This window comes from Hyaena hyaena, unplaced genomic scaffold, assembly GCF_003009895.1.
Source record: "Hyaena hyaena isolate Hyena2069 unplaced genomic scaffold, ASM300989v1 scaffold_24, whole genome shotgun sequence".
In the NCBI taxonomy this organism is placed as follows: Eukaryota; Metazoa; Chordata; class Mammalia; order Carnivora; family Hyaenidae; genus Hyaena; species Hyaena hyaena.
Window position 1 is genome coordinate 48,920 of NW_024080656.1, and position 14,912 is coordinate 63,831.

The 14,912-nt window shown below is 39.4% G+C and overlaps 1 protein-coding gene across 1 annotated transcript in view; it reads right to left on the reverse strand.

Moving 5' to 3' along the window:
- ARAP2 (ArfGAP with RhoGAP domain, ankyrin repeat and PH domain 2) overlaps positions 1-14,583 on the reverse strand; it is a 58,851-nt gene extending 44,268 nt beyond the window's left edge. The window contains exons 1-2 of the mRNA XM_039227055.1: positions 14,565-14,583; positions 1,686-2,745 (exon numbers count right to left, since the gene is read on the reverse strand). Of these exons, the coding sequence (XP_039082986.1) occupies positions 1,686-2,593 (908 nt within the window). The 5' untranslated portion in view covers positions 2,594-2,745; positions 14,565-14,583. The remainder of the gene's footprint in view (positions 1-1,685; positions 2,746-14,564) is intronic.
- Between the last annotated feature and the right edge of the window lie 329 nt (positions 14,584-14,912).

Here is a 14,912-nt window from a genome sequence, read left to right on the forward strand (position 1 = left end):
TCAAATGATATAAAGCTTATATTTCCAAGTGAAAAAACATCAAGTTTCTCAAGAATTTATGAAAAATAGCACATTTTGTTTAAAACTTAAGCCAAATGTTTCTTTTCTGAAGTTATCTTTACGACTCCCCAAAGGATTCTGTTCTGCCAAAGACACAATTTTAATGTGTGTACTCATGGCAAACCGCTTTAGTTACTTTGTTTAAAATTAGCAAAATATTTTAAAACTAAAGTGTCATACAAAAGTTGGTAATCTTCTACATTCCTGAGTAATACTCAGTCCTATTTGCAATGAACGTTTTTAAGAATATTTCCTAAATGAGCGGTTAAGAAAGCGGGTGGGTTCTGGAGCCTTATGTACTAGAATGAAACCCGTTTGCCACTCATGTGATCCTGGAAAAATCAACCCAGGGCTCAGTGACCTCCTAAGGAAATGGAGGAATAATACCTACATCACAGGGCCAATTAGAGATTTAGATAGCCCATAGGAAGTTATAAAACAAACTGCCACGTAGGATGTTTAATAAATGACACTATTACTACTGATTCCCAAGGAAAAACTAGACTTTGCTTTTGGCGCCAGGGATGCCAAGACACAATGACAAAATAAGCAGGGCCTCTGCCCTCAAAAAGTTTATGCTCTAATGAAAGGTTCTTAAATTAACAGACCTGTAAAACGCCACATTTTCTTTGGCAAACACTAAACTTTCACATTTTCTCCTGCAAATACAACCAGGATCTTGCACTGTAATTACCAAAGACGCCCACAGGCAAGAGCACCAGCATTAGAGGCAGAGCAGATCCAAGCAGGGAAGGAGGCTCTTGCAGAAATGCCAGCCTAGAGCCTGCGCAGGAAATCCATAATTACATCTAGTACCACAGCAGTTAACAGTAGAACAACCTCAGGACTCCAGCAGAGACAAGCGTTAGCTTTTAATGAAGGGAAAAAAAAAAATCCCACCACAACCCTGAAGAAAACCACAACTATTTTAGGTGTAACCCTCAGAAAGGGACGAAAGTTCTCTCTGCTGTTAAGTCAGCGCTGAGACTTGGCAGTTACCTCAAAGTACTAACAACCCAACGTGCTGCTGGGCCCCTCTTTAGAATTCCGGTTGCAGTGAACCGGATTTCACACTGTACGGTTACCATGTTTCTACATCGGTTTCCTACACTGCACTTCAAATGCCTCCATTCCTCTCTACCTCCGCACCTAGCACCATGACCAGCAAGTGCTCCCTAGATGTATCTTGAATGACAAATTCATGCCAACGCGTTGTGTCAAGCAGTAGAAATACAAACATTAGAAACGTGGCACCTGCCAAAGGACAAATAATCCAGCCAGGAGACAGAGTCAGAAATTCAAATATAAGAATCAGCCTCATGGAAGAATTTAATACCAGGTGTGAAGGAAGGCATGGGAAGGAACTGCCAGGTAAAATTAGAAGGGACTTTCCCCCCATTTAAATGGAAGAAAACTAAAGAGCCCCAGGTAATTATAAGTTAGAAACAGACTCTGGGAAATAGTGTACAAGAGAAATGGCATGTTCTCATTTTAGAAGAAAAAAAGGTTCGCTGAATAGGCAAATTAATATTAAGAAGTCAAATTTACCAATCCTAAAAATATGCATTAAAAGCAACTAAATTCACTCAAACTGAATACTTACAGCTCATCATGAAAATTCTTACCTCCCTGAAATTCCTTTTGTAGACCCTGGAATCTCTGGTACAGGACGGTGTCTTAGCAGAAAAGATCTAGATGGTCTTGAAACCAACTTGCTACGTCTTCTCATGGGCACTAGACTTGGTGACGATGGAACATACAAATCATTTACAACCATCTCTCCTTGAAATTGAAAGAATGGGGAGGGCAGTGATCTTTCTAATAAAGCATTAGTTCCATTTCCAGAATTTGCCTCTGATACGGAGCAGCCAAGGGGAGAAAGGCATCCAGAGTCTGCATCAGGAAGCTGGCTCATATTTTCTGAGATCAAATCAGCTCTGTTTGTTTGTTGCTCTTCGATTGCACAATCCATAATTTTCTCTGTAATCAAAGATTCTCCTTTAATATTTTCACTACCAAATAAAGTGTGCTGAAAAGAATTCAAACTCGGGTGTGGTTCTTCTTCTGGAGGGGGAAAGTTGTGTTTAGGAAGAGACAGCTTATCATCTGATTTAAGAGACTGGCTATTTTCTACACTAACATCATTTCGATCAAGAGTTTTGGTAACAGTCTCCCACTGCGTTGGGCTGGGTGCCTGAACACCACCTGCATCTGAAAGGTCTACAGAGTTACTCCCATCAGAGGAGGGTACATGGTGATCCTTTGAAGTCTCATCATCCTTCTTTGTTTTATGAACATTTGCATATATTGGGATATCTTGCATTTTTGACAAGATTATCTGCAACTGTTTCAGTATCCTCCTCCGGTGTCCTGTAGGTGATATTCCAATTTTGTGCAGCACGCTGTCATCGACTGCCGCACAGTCCTTCACAGTATCAAAACCAAACTCACGGAAGCGTAGGAGATACTGCTCCAAATTAATGCTCATTAGGAAATCTCTGATATCAATATTTACTTCACTGACTGAGGACATAATGGTGGCTTCATTACTAAGCTGAGTTATCAGCAGTACAAGGAGGTACACATGAGAGTGCACTTCTGTATTGGTTTTTCCTCTGTCACTTGGAACAGGTTAATGTCTCAAAATGTTATTTTCTTCACAGTGAATGCTTTATGTGCTTAAGCCTGAAAAAGAAAAGAATATTAATGGATTAGGATATTTTAGTTATGAAAACCTAGTTTGACATGATAAACTTTCTCTGGGGACACACAATAGAAACGAGGATAATTACTTTTGCTCACTCAGAGTTTAGAATCGTTGCCATTACTCTGTGTGCCCCAGAGAATCCATTTCTAGGGAAAGTGTGAGGATACAGGGCAGAAACGCCATGGTGGGATCAAACGATGATTTTCAAAAATAACTTTCTCACAAATATAAAATGAGCATGTGTCAAATAATTTATTCAACTCCTTAAGGAACCAGTAAGATGGTAAGACTGTTTCCAGAAACATTTGTGCAATAGGTTTAGACAGAAAAAACTTTAATGTTAGACTAAGATTAGTAGGTTAGATTTTAAAAAACTGGTTAATGCCCTCAGGACAATAGAACCATAATCTCTGGGGTTCTCTACCAGACAAAAACCTATAAGCTAACAGATAACTTCCCAGTTCAGGGCTCTAACCAAACAGCAAACAGAAAGTAGAGCACAAGATAAGAATTATATACCCCCAGGGTGGGCCTGTTAAACAGTACCCCCACACAAGGCACTGAAAGACCACACGACACATATCTATCCAAAATTCAGAAAATTTTTCTTAACAGTAACTAGATATGAACAACAACTCTTCCCTATAATACCTTTTCTGCAAAGACACTCTTAAAAAGCACAGCTAGGACATATTCCTCAGGTTAATAATTTTCAATTCAAAAATAGAGTAGCATTATATGTACAATATTGATATATAAGATAAAACTGGTTGAATAATTTGTAAATACATTAGGTAACAGGAAATAATATGAAAGAAAAAAAAGTCTAAAGGTCACATCTTCCTTTATACATAGCAGATGTACATAGTTTCATTTTACTCCCAAACAACATAATTAAATTGTTTTAAGTCAATTTATCTATAGGTACTGTTTCTGTGACCGTGTTCAGTTTGTGAAAATGTAGGACATACGCACACTCCTGTATATTATGTTTCCACAAAAAGAAAAAAAAGTAGAGAACATGCATAACATATGCTGAACTAGTAAAATGAGACTCACCCAACCTAGGTCAATTTATCTGAAAAAGTGTTAATGCACTGTCTTGGGAAATCACATTTCAAAATAACTCTCCAAGAGACACCACTCAGACACTGCATGCCTTATCCGCCAAAAGGCCAAAAGCTATTGCCTCAACTATTTAAAAATATCAGCAAACAATGACAAACACATACACACAAAAAAAGGGAAAGCACATTATCCTCGGGCAGCACTGTAGATGCAGAGAAAGAAAAATACAGACAAGAGATACAAGGTAGGAAATGACTTTGACAACAGGGTATCCTCTGTCACACCCAAAATGACAAAATGTCAGGAGAAAATAAAAAAGCAGAATGCTAAACTTCAACACTTTATACAAAACTAATTCTCAGATATACTACTCTTGCTCTATATGATTACTTTGGAAATAAACACACTACCTAATTTTTTTTTTTTTTTTTGCACATCACAAATGGAAATAATTATTGCCAAACTGGGTAACACCTAGATCTTGGACTTCCCCATCTCCTGAACTGTGAAAATATACACGTCTGTTTTTGTTAAGCCAAATATTCTGTGGTATTTTGTTGCAGCAGCCTGAACTGACTAATACTCTCCTCTGTCTTCACTGCCCTTGCCATGGTCCAGACATTCGAATCTCCTGCCTGGATTAGAACAATCTCTAAGCAAATCACTCAGCCTGGTCTTCATGTATCAGTGATCTACTGAAAACTCCAAATTTATCATGTCCCTCCAAATCCTCAACAGGATAAAGTCTAAGCTTATTACCATTTCATATCACAGTCTGGTCTCAGCCTAATAATAACAATAGCAGCTACTATTGATGTAAACAGCAATTATGTGCCAGATACTATGCCTGTTATTTACTGCAGGGTAGGTGTTCCTATGTACTAGCTACAGTAATTTCAACCATGCCAAACATTCTACCAGCATCCTTCGCTCACTTTAGCTCATTATTGTTAATTATCATTCTTAAGGCAACAAACTATTTAATAGCCCCATACCTTTGGCATATGCTCCATCTGCTTGTAAATCTGAACATTCTGCAAAATCCTATGCATGATTTAAAATTCTAAATAGGAAGGCAGGCATTAATCTTCTCTGTGAAGGCTTCCTATCAATCTCTTAGAATACAACGAATCCTCCCTTTCTTTATATACATCTATAACTAGGATCTTAGAACTCTGCAAAGTGCTTAGGACATGTCTAAGGGATAAGAGAGGATAGTAGGGATAGAAGAAGTGCTTGAGAGGCCCGTTTTGTTAGTTTTGTGGTATGTGTGTATGAATATCTTCTACACAAAGCCCTTGCCTTCCCTTGGAGTATACACATACACTTCCTGGTGGCTGAATCAAGGATGAATACACCAAAAGTTCTACCCAAAACCTCTGCTATCACTCAACATGCTGACCATGAACTTGGTTTCTTTTCAAGATGTTAGAGGCTCCCTCCCACAGGCCCTACCATCCTCGCTACACTCTGTCGGCTCCATCCCCCAGTCACCAGGCTTTTTAACTGTCTGACTACTCAAGGGTGTTCAGATCCAGTTCTTTTTTCTAGCCCATATGCACATCGGGTGAAAAGAGATGAATGTGCGTACTCCTAAAACTGAAGATCAAAGGCCTCCACAGTGTGACCTCCACTTGGGCACACTGGCATGCGTGCTGTGCATGGTCAGTGGCTCTCCAAGGAACTGATCTGTGATCTTCTGTGCAGCAATGAAGGCTGATAACAGACTCAGAAATCTGTACTTGTAACACACCCCAAAGATGACTGGGATATGCAAAGAAATTTTACAACTTTAAATTCCTCACATTTCCGAAATACACTCTACACCATCACACTTGAGCTTAAGCTCATTACTTTTCCTCCCCTAAGGACTACCCCTCCCAACTCCTTGCCATCGGTGTAGTGTCAGACTCAAACCCAACCTCCTCCACTTCCCACCAGTGTAAATACAGGCACATGTCTGTGTGTTTGTTTCCTTACCCGTAATATGCAAACGCTCAAAGGTATCTCAGTGCTGGTGAAGATTAACTGTTCAAACAGTGCTTAGTAGACATACAGTTCCATCACTATAATTATTTTCATGCCTATCATCAATATCTTCCCACAGCTGAAACCTCTGCCATTACTTAAAGTCTAACTCAAATGCCATTTCCTTCACACGGTCTCTACTGAATAAGTAAACCCTCCTCTCTGTATTCCTACAGCATTTACTTCTTAGGGCTTTTAATCATATTCCATGTATCCCATAGCAACCTACAGAAGTGGGATGGTGCAGTGAAAATCCAAGATTTAGGAGCTGAACACCCCTGGTCAAATCCCAGTTCCTCCACTTGCTAGTTTTGTGATCTTGGACAAGCATTTAACCTTTCTGGGCCTCAGCTCATTCTCATCAGGAAAACAGGAGTAACAATAATACCTATTTCATGGGTCTGTTGTGAAGCACTTAAAATACTAACTGAACACAAGGAATGTTAAGTGTTTGCCATTAAAATTATTTTTTATTATCCCATAATAAACTAATAACTCTACCAAGATGACGACCAGCCCACATAAGCTGCCCAATAAATGCCAGTCAAGTTATTTATTTAGAAACACAGTGCATGATGTATGTGTAGTACATGTTTACAGAATGCACAAATAGCTGGCATTACAGATGTGCCTGTACATCTGCCCATCCTATCCTGACCAATCTTCAAGATGAAGTAAAAGAGAAATAACATTTACAAGTACCCATCTCGTGCCTGGCTTGGAGATCACTTAATAATGCATTATCTTATTATCTTATTGGGCTCAACCTTGAAACTCTGTCCTCTACCAACTACTTCTCACCACTTCTGCTCACAGCCTAGTCCAGGCCACGGATTCTGTCCTGCCCCCCATTACCGCCCATACACACAGTACAGTCTCAATACAGCAGTCGGAAAGATTCATCTTATAACAAAAGTCATAACACATCATTCCCTGTGACTCTCAAACTTCACATTTCCTGGCTGTGGAATGGACATGGAATGGACATTCATTTGCCACCAAGTTGGCCTCACTTTTATCCCCACCTCATGAGCTCACTTCTCACCCTTACATCTCTTTCAAATCTGCTTCCCCAACTCATGGCTCATGGCTCCCTCCATCACTTTGGCTGGTCTCCAATCAAATGTGGCCACTTCAGAGAGGCCTTCCCTACTCCCCATCTGCATACAAGTGGCCTTGTGCCTCACTACTCTTACTCTCTTTATGGCTTTGTTACTACCTGGTATCTGTGGACAGAGAGGGCAGCAATCCTGTGTACTGTTCCCTGCTCTAGCCTTTATGTTTGAACACTGTCAAGAACATAGCAGGTGTTCAATAAAGGAAGACTTCTTCACAGCTTTGAGAGTATTTAATATGGAAAGCATAGGGGTGCCTGGGTGGCTCAGGCAGTTAAGCTTCCTACTTCAGCTCAGGTCATGATCTCATGGTTCGTGAGTTCAAGTCCCACATCAGGCTCTCTGCTGTCAGCACAGAATCCACTTTGGATCCTCTATGCCCCTTTCTCTGCCCCACTTCTGCTCATTCTGTTTTTCTTTCTCTCTCTCAAAAATAAGTAAACTTAAAAAAAATAAAAGAGAAAGTATAAAATACATATAGTTTTAAAGTTTGTCACCAAACTTGTCAGAAACAGAAACAGGATTCAAATCCAGAATCCCCCAATCCATGTAACCATTAAAAGAGATCTTCAAATTAGGAATGGGGCGGGGGGGAGAATCGTGGCAGGAGGTCAGCTGGAAGCATTCCAAACCCCTCCCCTAATGTCTCAGGTAAGGTAACCCACCCCAGTGAGCCCTTCCCCATTACCCACCACCAGGGAAGCTTTGTCATACCCCACCCCCTCTCATTGAGCTAAGAAGGAAAACAACTGAAAACCATGATCAATTCATGAAACCATGAAGTCATTAAAGTATTCAGTGCTGATATTTGCCTGACTATAATGTCTTACAGGAGGAAAAAAAGCAGCACCATACAAATAAATTTAGTCATACCTTTATTTTTGAAGTACACCTTTTTTAAAATCAGAAACATAACCTTAGAATGTTTAGAAACTGCAAATGTGTCAAAATAGGCTTATGATCAAAGAATCACAAAACTGAAAACATCTACCAAAAAGAAACTAGGCTGCCACAAGAATAATGAAACTTTCCAAGGTTATCAATACAAGTCTTACTGATCTGAAGAACAATGAGACTTTACTGTATTCCAGAACAGTGGTTCCCAATGGAGTGAAACTATCTCCTGGGGGAAACCCAGAAATGTGTGAAAAAAAAAATTCTTTTGCCTGTCATGATGTTTGAGTGGCACCAGTAGACAGTAAAGTTTATTTATGACACCCTGTGATAATACCTAAGGTAGAAACCTCATGTACACCTTTGCTCTTCTAAATTTCTACCACTAGTCAGTTACCCCGAAAGGGTGCCTAGTACTGTAGATGATAAGGGAACTGTCCCTGACTTCAAGTTGAGAATAAACTTATTGTGGAGAAATAGCTAGTCCCTTAAAGGAGTTCCACATGGACAACATGCTGAACTAGTTAGTGTGGGACACAGGTCTTAACTAAATTCTGCCTTTCCCTCACTACACAATACAATCACAAGAAACAGGTATCATGGTATCTCCTATCAAGCAAACTCATGTTTAATACCAAGATATTCACTCCAAGTATTCATAAAGACAATATATTCCACTTTGACTGGTCCCCACAACCATGTAGAAGAGGAAGTACTTTAGAGAAAATACGCTGTTGTCACATTACTCCATCCCATGGTACAGAATAGACTGCAATGGGTCAGGAGTCAGAATCCTAACTTGTTTTTCCAGCCTGAGTGCTTAGCTGCCAAAATACTTTAAAATTGGTCCTTTAGCACCCCACTCCTCTACCACCCGTTCACATATCTTAGCTTGTGGCGACACAACCCCCATTAAATCCCACACAGGAAGCCTAGCTCCCTCAACCTGGCCATCTCTCTGGACTGTGGTCACCCACAGGCCCTGACCTTCACTGACATGTTCTCTGCCCTGAACACTACTCCTCCCCACACATCAAAACACAGCCATTGTCTTTCATACTCCCTCAGACTTACACTGCTACTAATGGCCAATATTTGCAGATGTTTACACACCATCTATGTAAGATCTCAACTAACCTTCACAGCTGCCTTGGGAGGAAAGTCCCATGCCCAAAACCACAGCGTGGATAAAGAGTGGATAAATTCCAGAATTCTAAGGGTCAGACTCTACAACCTGTGCTCTTAACCATGATGCCCCCTAAGAGTTACAAAACAGATTTAACAAGAGTAGTATCAAGCACTTCAGATTTTTGCTCTCCTTTGGCTTTCCTATGCATAAGCACTTATAGTCACTAAGAAAATTGTTTCAAAACACCATGTCCTGCAAGCTCAAGTTTTATATACCTTTTCAGTTTGACTGTTGGTATGTGTGTCCATGAAAGTGGCTAACATAGAAAGCCAACATTCATTTACTTTTACTTGTGTGGGATTTAAGACAAAATGACAAATTAGGGGAAAAGATCTTTGAAATTACTATGCGAAGCAAAAGTAATGTAAAATTATTTATTAAAACTTATTTTGCATCCATCACTGCAGAAAGGCAGCCACTGTGGTGCTATATAAAACAAGAGGAAGCCAAAAATCAGATAATCAAATATAACCAAAGTAAGTAGTTACCTACCAAGAGAATAGTCAATGGTGTACAAAAACAAAATCCCGGCTTGACTAGAATAGAAAGTACTGAAGTACTGTCCCAGAAGGTATTAGATGAGGGTTTTCAAGGTTTAACTTTAAACGTGATGTCAAAGGAGATAAGAAGTGGAAGCAACCCAAATGTTCACTGATGGATAACAAAATGTAGTGTACACATACAACTGAATACTACGAAGCCTTAAAAAGGAAGGAACCGTTGAGGTATGCTACATGGACAAACCATGAGGCCTTTTTGCTAAGAGAAATAAGGCAGTCACAAAAAGACCAACACTGCATGATTCCACTTCTATGAGGTATCTAAAGTACTCCAATTAATGGAAAGTAGAGAGGGGGGGGGGGGGGGGGGGGGGGGGTAGCTGTCCCATGGGTGTGCCGTTTCAGTTCTACGAGATGAAAAAGCTCTGGAAGTCTACTCACAACAATGTAGATCTACTTACTACCCAACTATATGCTACGAAATAGTAAAGATGGCAAATTTTATGCTTTATTTATGTTTTACTTTGTCTTTGCCACAACAGGAACTGAGGAGACAGACTAGAAAGTTTGGGCCAGCTGTTCAGCTTTTATTCAAACTGAATTCCCTGTATGTATTCAGAGCTTTTTTCTTTCCTTTAGAAGCCAGTGCAGGTCTTACAATCATCTAGCACCACATCCGGGAGTTTTCCCTACCTATTCCATCCCCTCTTCCACCAGGCAGTAGTACAGGGAATACAGGGTCCAGAGGACACAGCACAGGGATTACCAGTGATCCCTGCTCTGCCATGTGCCAGCTGCATGACCTTAGGAAACTTCCTTTATTTCTCCGAGCCTCACCACTGTCATGACAATAGTGCCTACTTCACATGACTGTTTTGAGGATGAAATGAGTAAACATGCATAAAGAACCTGTAACAGTCCCTGGCAAGCAATAAGCATTTAATTAGTGTCTGCTGGATGGAAAGTAACTGAGGTTTGAGCTAAACATAGCCAGAGCCTGGGCAAGAGCATTCTGCAGCTTGGATCAAGGAGAAAGGATTGGTATAAATTATATTTTGATTATTTTATTTACTGTGCAATCTCAAAAATACAACTCTTTCAAAATCTAGAACTCAGGATCCATTCCCACATCCAGTGAAGGCTAAAAGTGATAGTTCACTTCCTTATCACAAGAAGTCACCAACGGGTTCAGTAATACCTAGGGTCGGGTGTTTTAGATAATAATCTCAATATTTAAGTGCTTGATACCCTCCTTAGCTTCACTAAGTCTTTCTCTTTCAAGCTGTCCACTGAAATTTTAATTGGCTAATGTATGAAACTGGTTTTCAGTTCTAACCCACAGATCTTTAAAGGAGAGCCATAATTCTTGGGCAACCAGGAAGGTTTCATCGTGTTGAGCTCCTAAAGAGTAGAAGTGGGGACAGTGAAAAGGAATAAGCCAAAGCCTGCAACCTGGTGGAGGAGCCCTACCTGTGTGCCCCTCACTGGGCACCTGCTTCTGCCCAGTGACAGCTCCCTGCTCTAGAAACCAGCAACATTCAGCTGAAAGAAGAATGAGACCACTTAGATCTCTTGATAAGAACACAAGCACGTATTTTTCAGGATTCTGTTCCATTTCATGCTGCCCTGAGTACAGCTTTAATTTACTCAGGTCAAAACTATTAGGCTATTACAGCTCAACAGAAAGATTTCAAAAGTTATGCTTATGCTATATCCACCTTATTAAACATTTTTTAATTCTAAAATTTTAGTATGAATGTAAACCCCACCATTTCTCTGAATTTGAGTCTCATTTTTAAACAACCAGATGTTTCAAAATAGCCTACTGTGAATTGTTTCCTCTCTTTGCATTTATAAATAGTATCCTGACCTCTTTTCCAGCTGAATTTGGGAGCTGGCTCCTATTGGTTCCTTTACTGTCTTTTTCTTAAGAAGAGAGGGTATCTCAGCAAATGTCTTCCAACTTACTGACTCATTTATTTACATGCATCCATTCAATAAATATTTGAGGAGTATTAACTACTCTCCAAGAGTAATAATAGTGAGAAATATTTGCAGTTCAAGATTTCAGCACCCATTCTCTCATTTGAGAGCAGCATTAAGTGCCATAAAGAAAATGAAGATGCAATGTCTTCTCTAGAAGAGTTTAAAAACCTTAAGATTAGACAGAATTAAGCAAAATAAAATAGCACACATAAAATCATTTCTTTACCACTCTGGTAAGTGCCAGTAAAAAATACCGAAAATGGAACTCTGAGGTACCCCAAAAAAAGCACATAAATAGTAATAAGAAAAATCTAATTTTGTGACTTTGACTTTCACATGGTTTACATTTTAAATATTGCTTTACTGTTGACTACATAAAGAAGTAGAACCATCATCTTTCATGAGTACCAGAGAACTCTAGAAATCTCAAATTAATTCTAGGAAGGCAAGTGAAATATGCAGCCATTCATGGCTCTGAGGATGAAGTGATCAGTGAAGGTGCGGTAGGAAGAAACGGCGATGGAGACAGCACCATCTGAAGCAGAAGAAATGCCATAAAAGGGGCACCGAGAGAGAGGTCTTCAGGTTCTAACAGCAAGGAGATGAGAACAGTTGGACCTAATGTTCAAGAAGTAATAAAGGGTGATGCCAGAAAAGGAAGCTGGAGTTGGTTATGGAGGTCTTGAATAGCAGGCCAAGGATTCTGAACTTCGTCAAGATACTATGAAAGAGACTTAGCAATGACGGTTACCATCCCCACCCCTACCCCCCACTCCCAGGGGCCCAAGACACCTTACAATCAGCATGCAGACCCCACTTCCCTTCTGCTCTTCCCTGATCATCTCTCCAACTTCAAATTGATTAACCATGTTTCCATTTCCTAAAGCTATGTAATACAACCTGTACAGTCCTGTGTGCCCCATTTTTGTAAGAACCAGGAGGGTATATTCACCATCTTATTAGTCCCTCCCTAGGTATCCCTCACCTACTCACCTACTTTGTACACAAATGGAAGAAGATAGGAAAATAATTCTTCCCACCTCTTCACTAGTAGTTTTTACCTCTGAAACTGCTCCAAATGACTACTCCGATCCGAATCAGGATTCCTTGGTCTCCTCACAGTATGAGTAAAGATATATGTTTATTCGTATACTAAGAAATTCCTTGTAAAGAGAATACAATTGACTTCAACTAAGAAAATAAGTGAGTAAAATGGCTTAATCATCATTAAATTTAATCTGGCCAATAAAAAAAATTTCTAAAATAACAAACTACAGGAATCCAGGACTTCGCAGAAAGGATTAAAAATACATCTCATAGCCTCTAATCTCTCATCAATTCACATTTGGTGAAAGCTAAGAAATATTTCTAACATTAATAAAAAGTTCTCTACATAATTAATATTTTACAGAGAATTCCAAAAAGCCCTCAACTTAGCAAGTGCCAAGATTGGATCCAATAAATGAGTCCATAAATAAATGAGAAGTAAAAAAAAAACACTTGTTAAAAGAAAGCTAAGAAAGCTATGAAAGCAACAACCATCATAATACTTGGCAATTTCATAACATCTTTCACCAAGCTTTCTCAAAGTTGCAGGGAAGTGGGGTATAAATTTTTTTTCTTTTTTACAAATAGTTTATTGTCAAGTTGGTTTCCATATAACACCCAGTGCTCATCCCCACAAATGCCCTCCTCCATGCCCATGAGTCCTCAGTTTGTTCTCAGCATTCAAGAGTCTTTCATGGATTGCCTCTCTCCCTTTCCCCCACCCTTTCCCCCCTTCGTCTCCCCCATGGTCCTCCGTTAAGTTTTAAAAAAAAGGAAAGAAAATGTCTTGGACATCATGAAACCCATAATCCTAAATCCTAGGGTTTTTAAACTTCATAGTTTCATAGTACTAATGTAAAAGTTTCCAAGAAAATTGCAATTCACTGTAATCTGATTCTTGTACTTAACCATAGTAACTAACAATAGTTGAACTGAAAAGGATTAACTGAGTATCTATGAGTCTTAATACTGTTAGAAACTTCTGGTAATATCAGATGATTAAGAATTTATCTTTTAATACACCATCAGCAAAATTATATATGTATATATATGTATGTATATTATACACACACACAATCAGGTTTCCTTTCATTGGCAACCAGTATATCTGGCAGGTTTACAGAGGACAGAAAAAATACTAACACATATACGCCCACGTAAATAAGTTTTAACAAGTCAACTGACTTACCCTCTAGGTACATTTTAATTTAAATAAATCTTTGAGTACTAACAAACCAAATCTACATAAAACACTCTTGGTGTTAGGACCCACTTTAAGTGTGTATCTGTTAAAACATGTGTTTAAAAGGGAGCTAGGAACCAGGTTCCTGCTTAGTTTCATGACCCATTTTACTCTTTTCCTTCTTTTTTACACTGTCTTATTAAACAGCGTAATGTCAAGAGAATTTTCCGTCAATATTTCTCTTGTAAAAGTGCATGGAAGTCATAACTGAAAGTTTAAGATGATTCTTTTTCCCTTAAAAAAAAATAGTTAGCTTCTTTTTTAAAACAGCCCTAACTTCATCTTCCAATTACTTATGGGCAATGTTCCATCAACTCATGCGGGTGTAGAGTGCTTAAGTGCGGGGAAAATCAATACTGAGCTTGTAAATACAATACTATTATTGGTAATCACAGTGACATCCGATTAAATGTACTTTTAAAAATAGTTTCCTTTTCAATAGACTTTTTCCTTTTTTTAACCAGAAGGCTATATTGCACTGAGCAGCCTATTTCAAGGGCAACCTGGCCAAAAAAAAAAAAAAAAAAAGTTCCTATTACTACACAAACTTGCAAAAGCCAAAAATGTCATGATTCTGCACAAATGTGCTTCTATTTTAACTCTAACTGTCAAAGGACAAAGTTCACAACGTAATTTCACAAAGCCTTCCCTCAACTAAAATAAGAACTCCAGATCGCCAAACGGAGGTGAGTAAAGTGTTTAAGAAAACAAGTCCGGGCGAACTTACTTTACTAAATGAGATGGATCACGCCTTCTCCCAAGAGATTCTTGTCTCCAAACTAAAACAAGAGCTCAATCTAGTAAACTCACTGCCGACAGGACCCGGTGTGTGGTGTTGGGTTCAGGCAGGTGGAGGCCAAATGACTGTGATTAAAGTTAATTAACAAGCCGGTCGTATCAAAGTGTATAACCAGCAGGGTGCGGGGGAGCACCGAGATCTGAGCAAACTCATTATCTCTACCGAGTAAATAACTTGGTGCCTGAAACTCGCTAAAGGACAGCTTCTTTTTATTTCGGGGTGCGGGGTGCTGAAGGAGTCGTCGAGCTGTGTGCGCAGATTCTCACCATCCCCGGC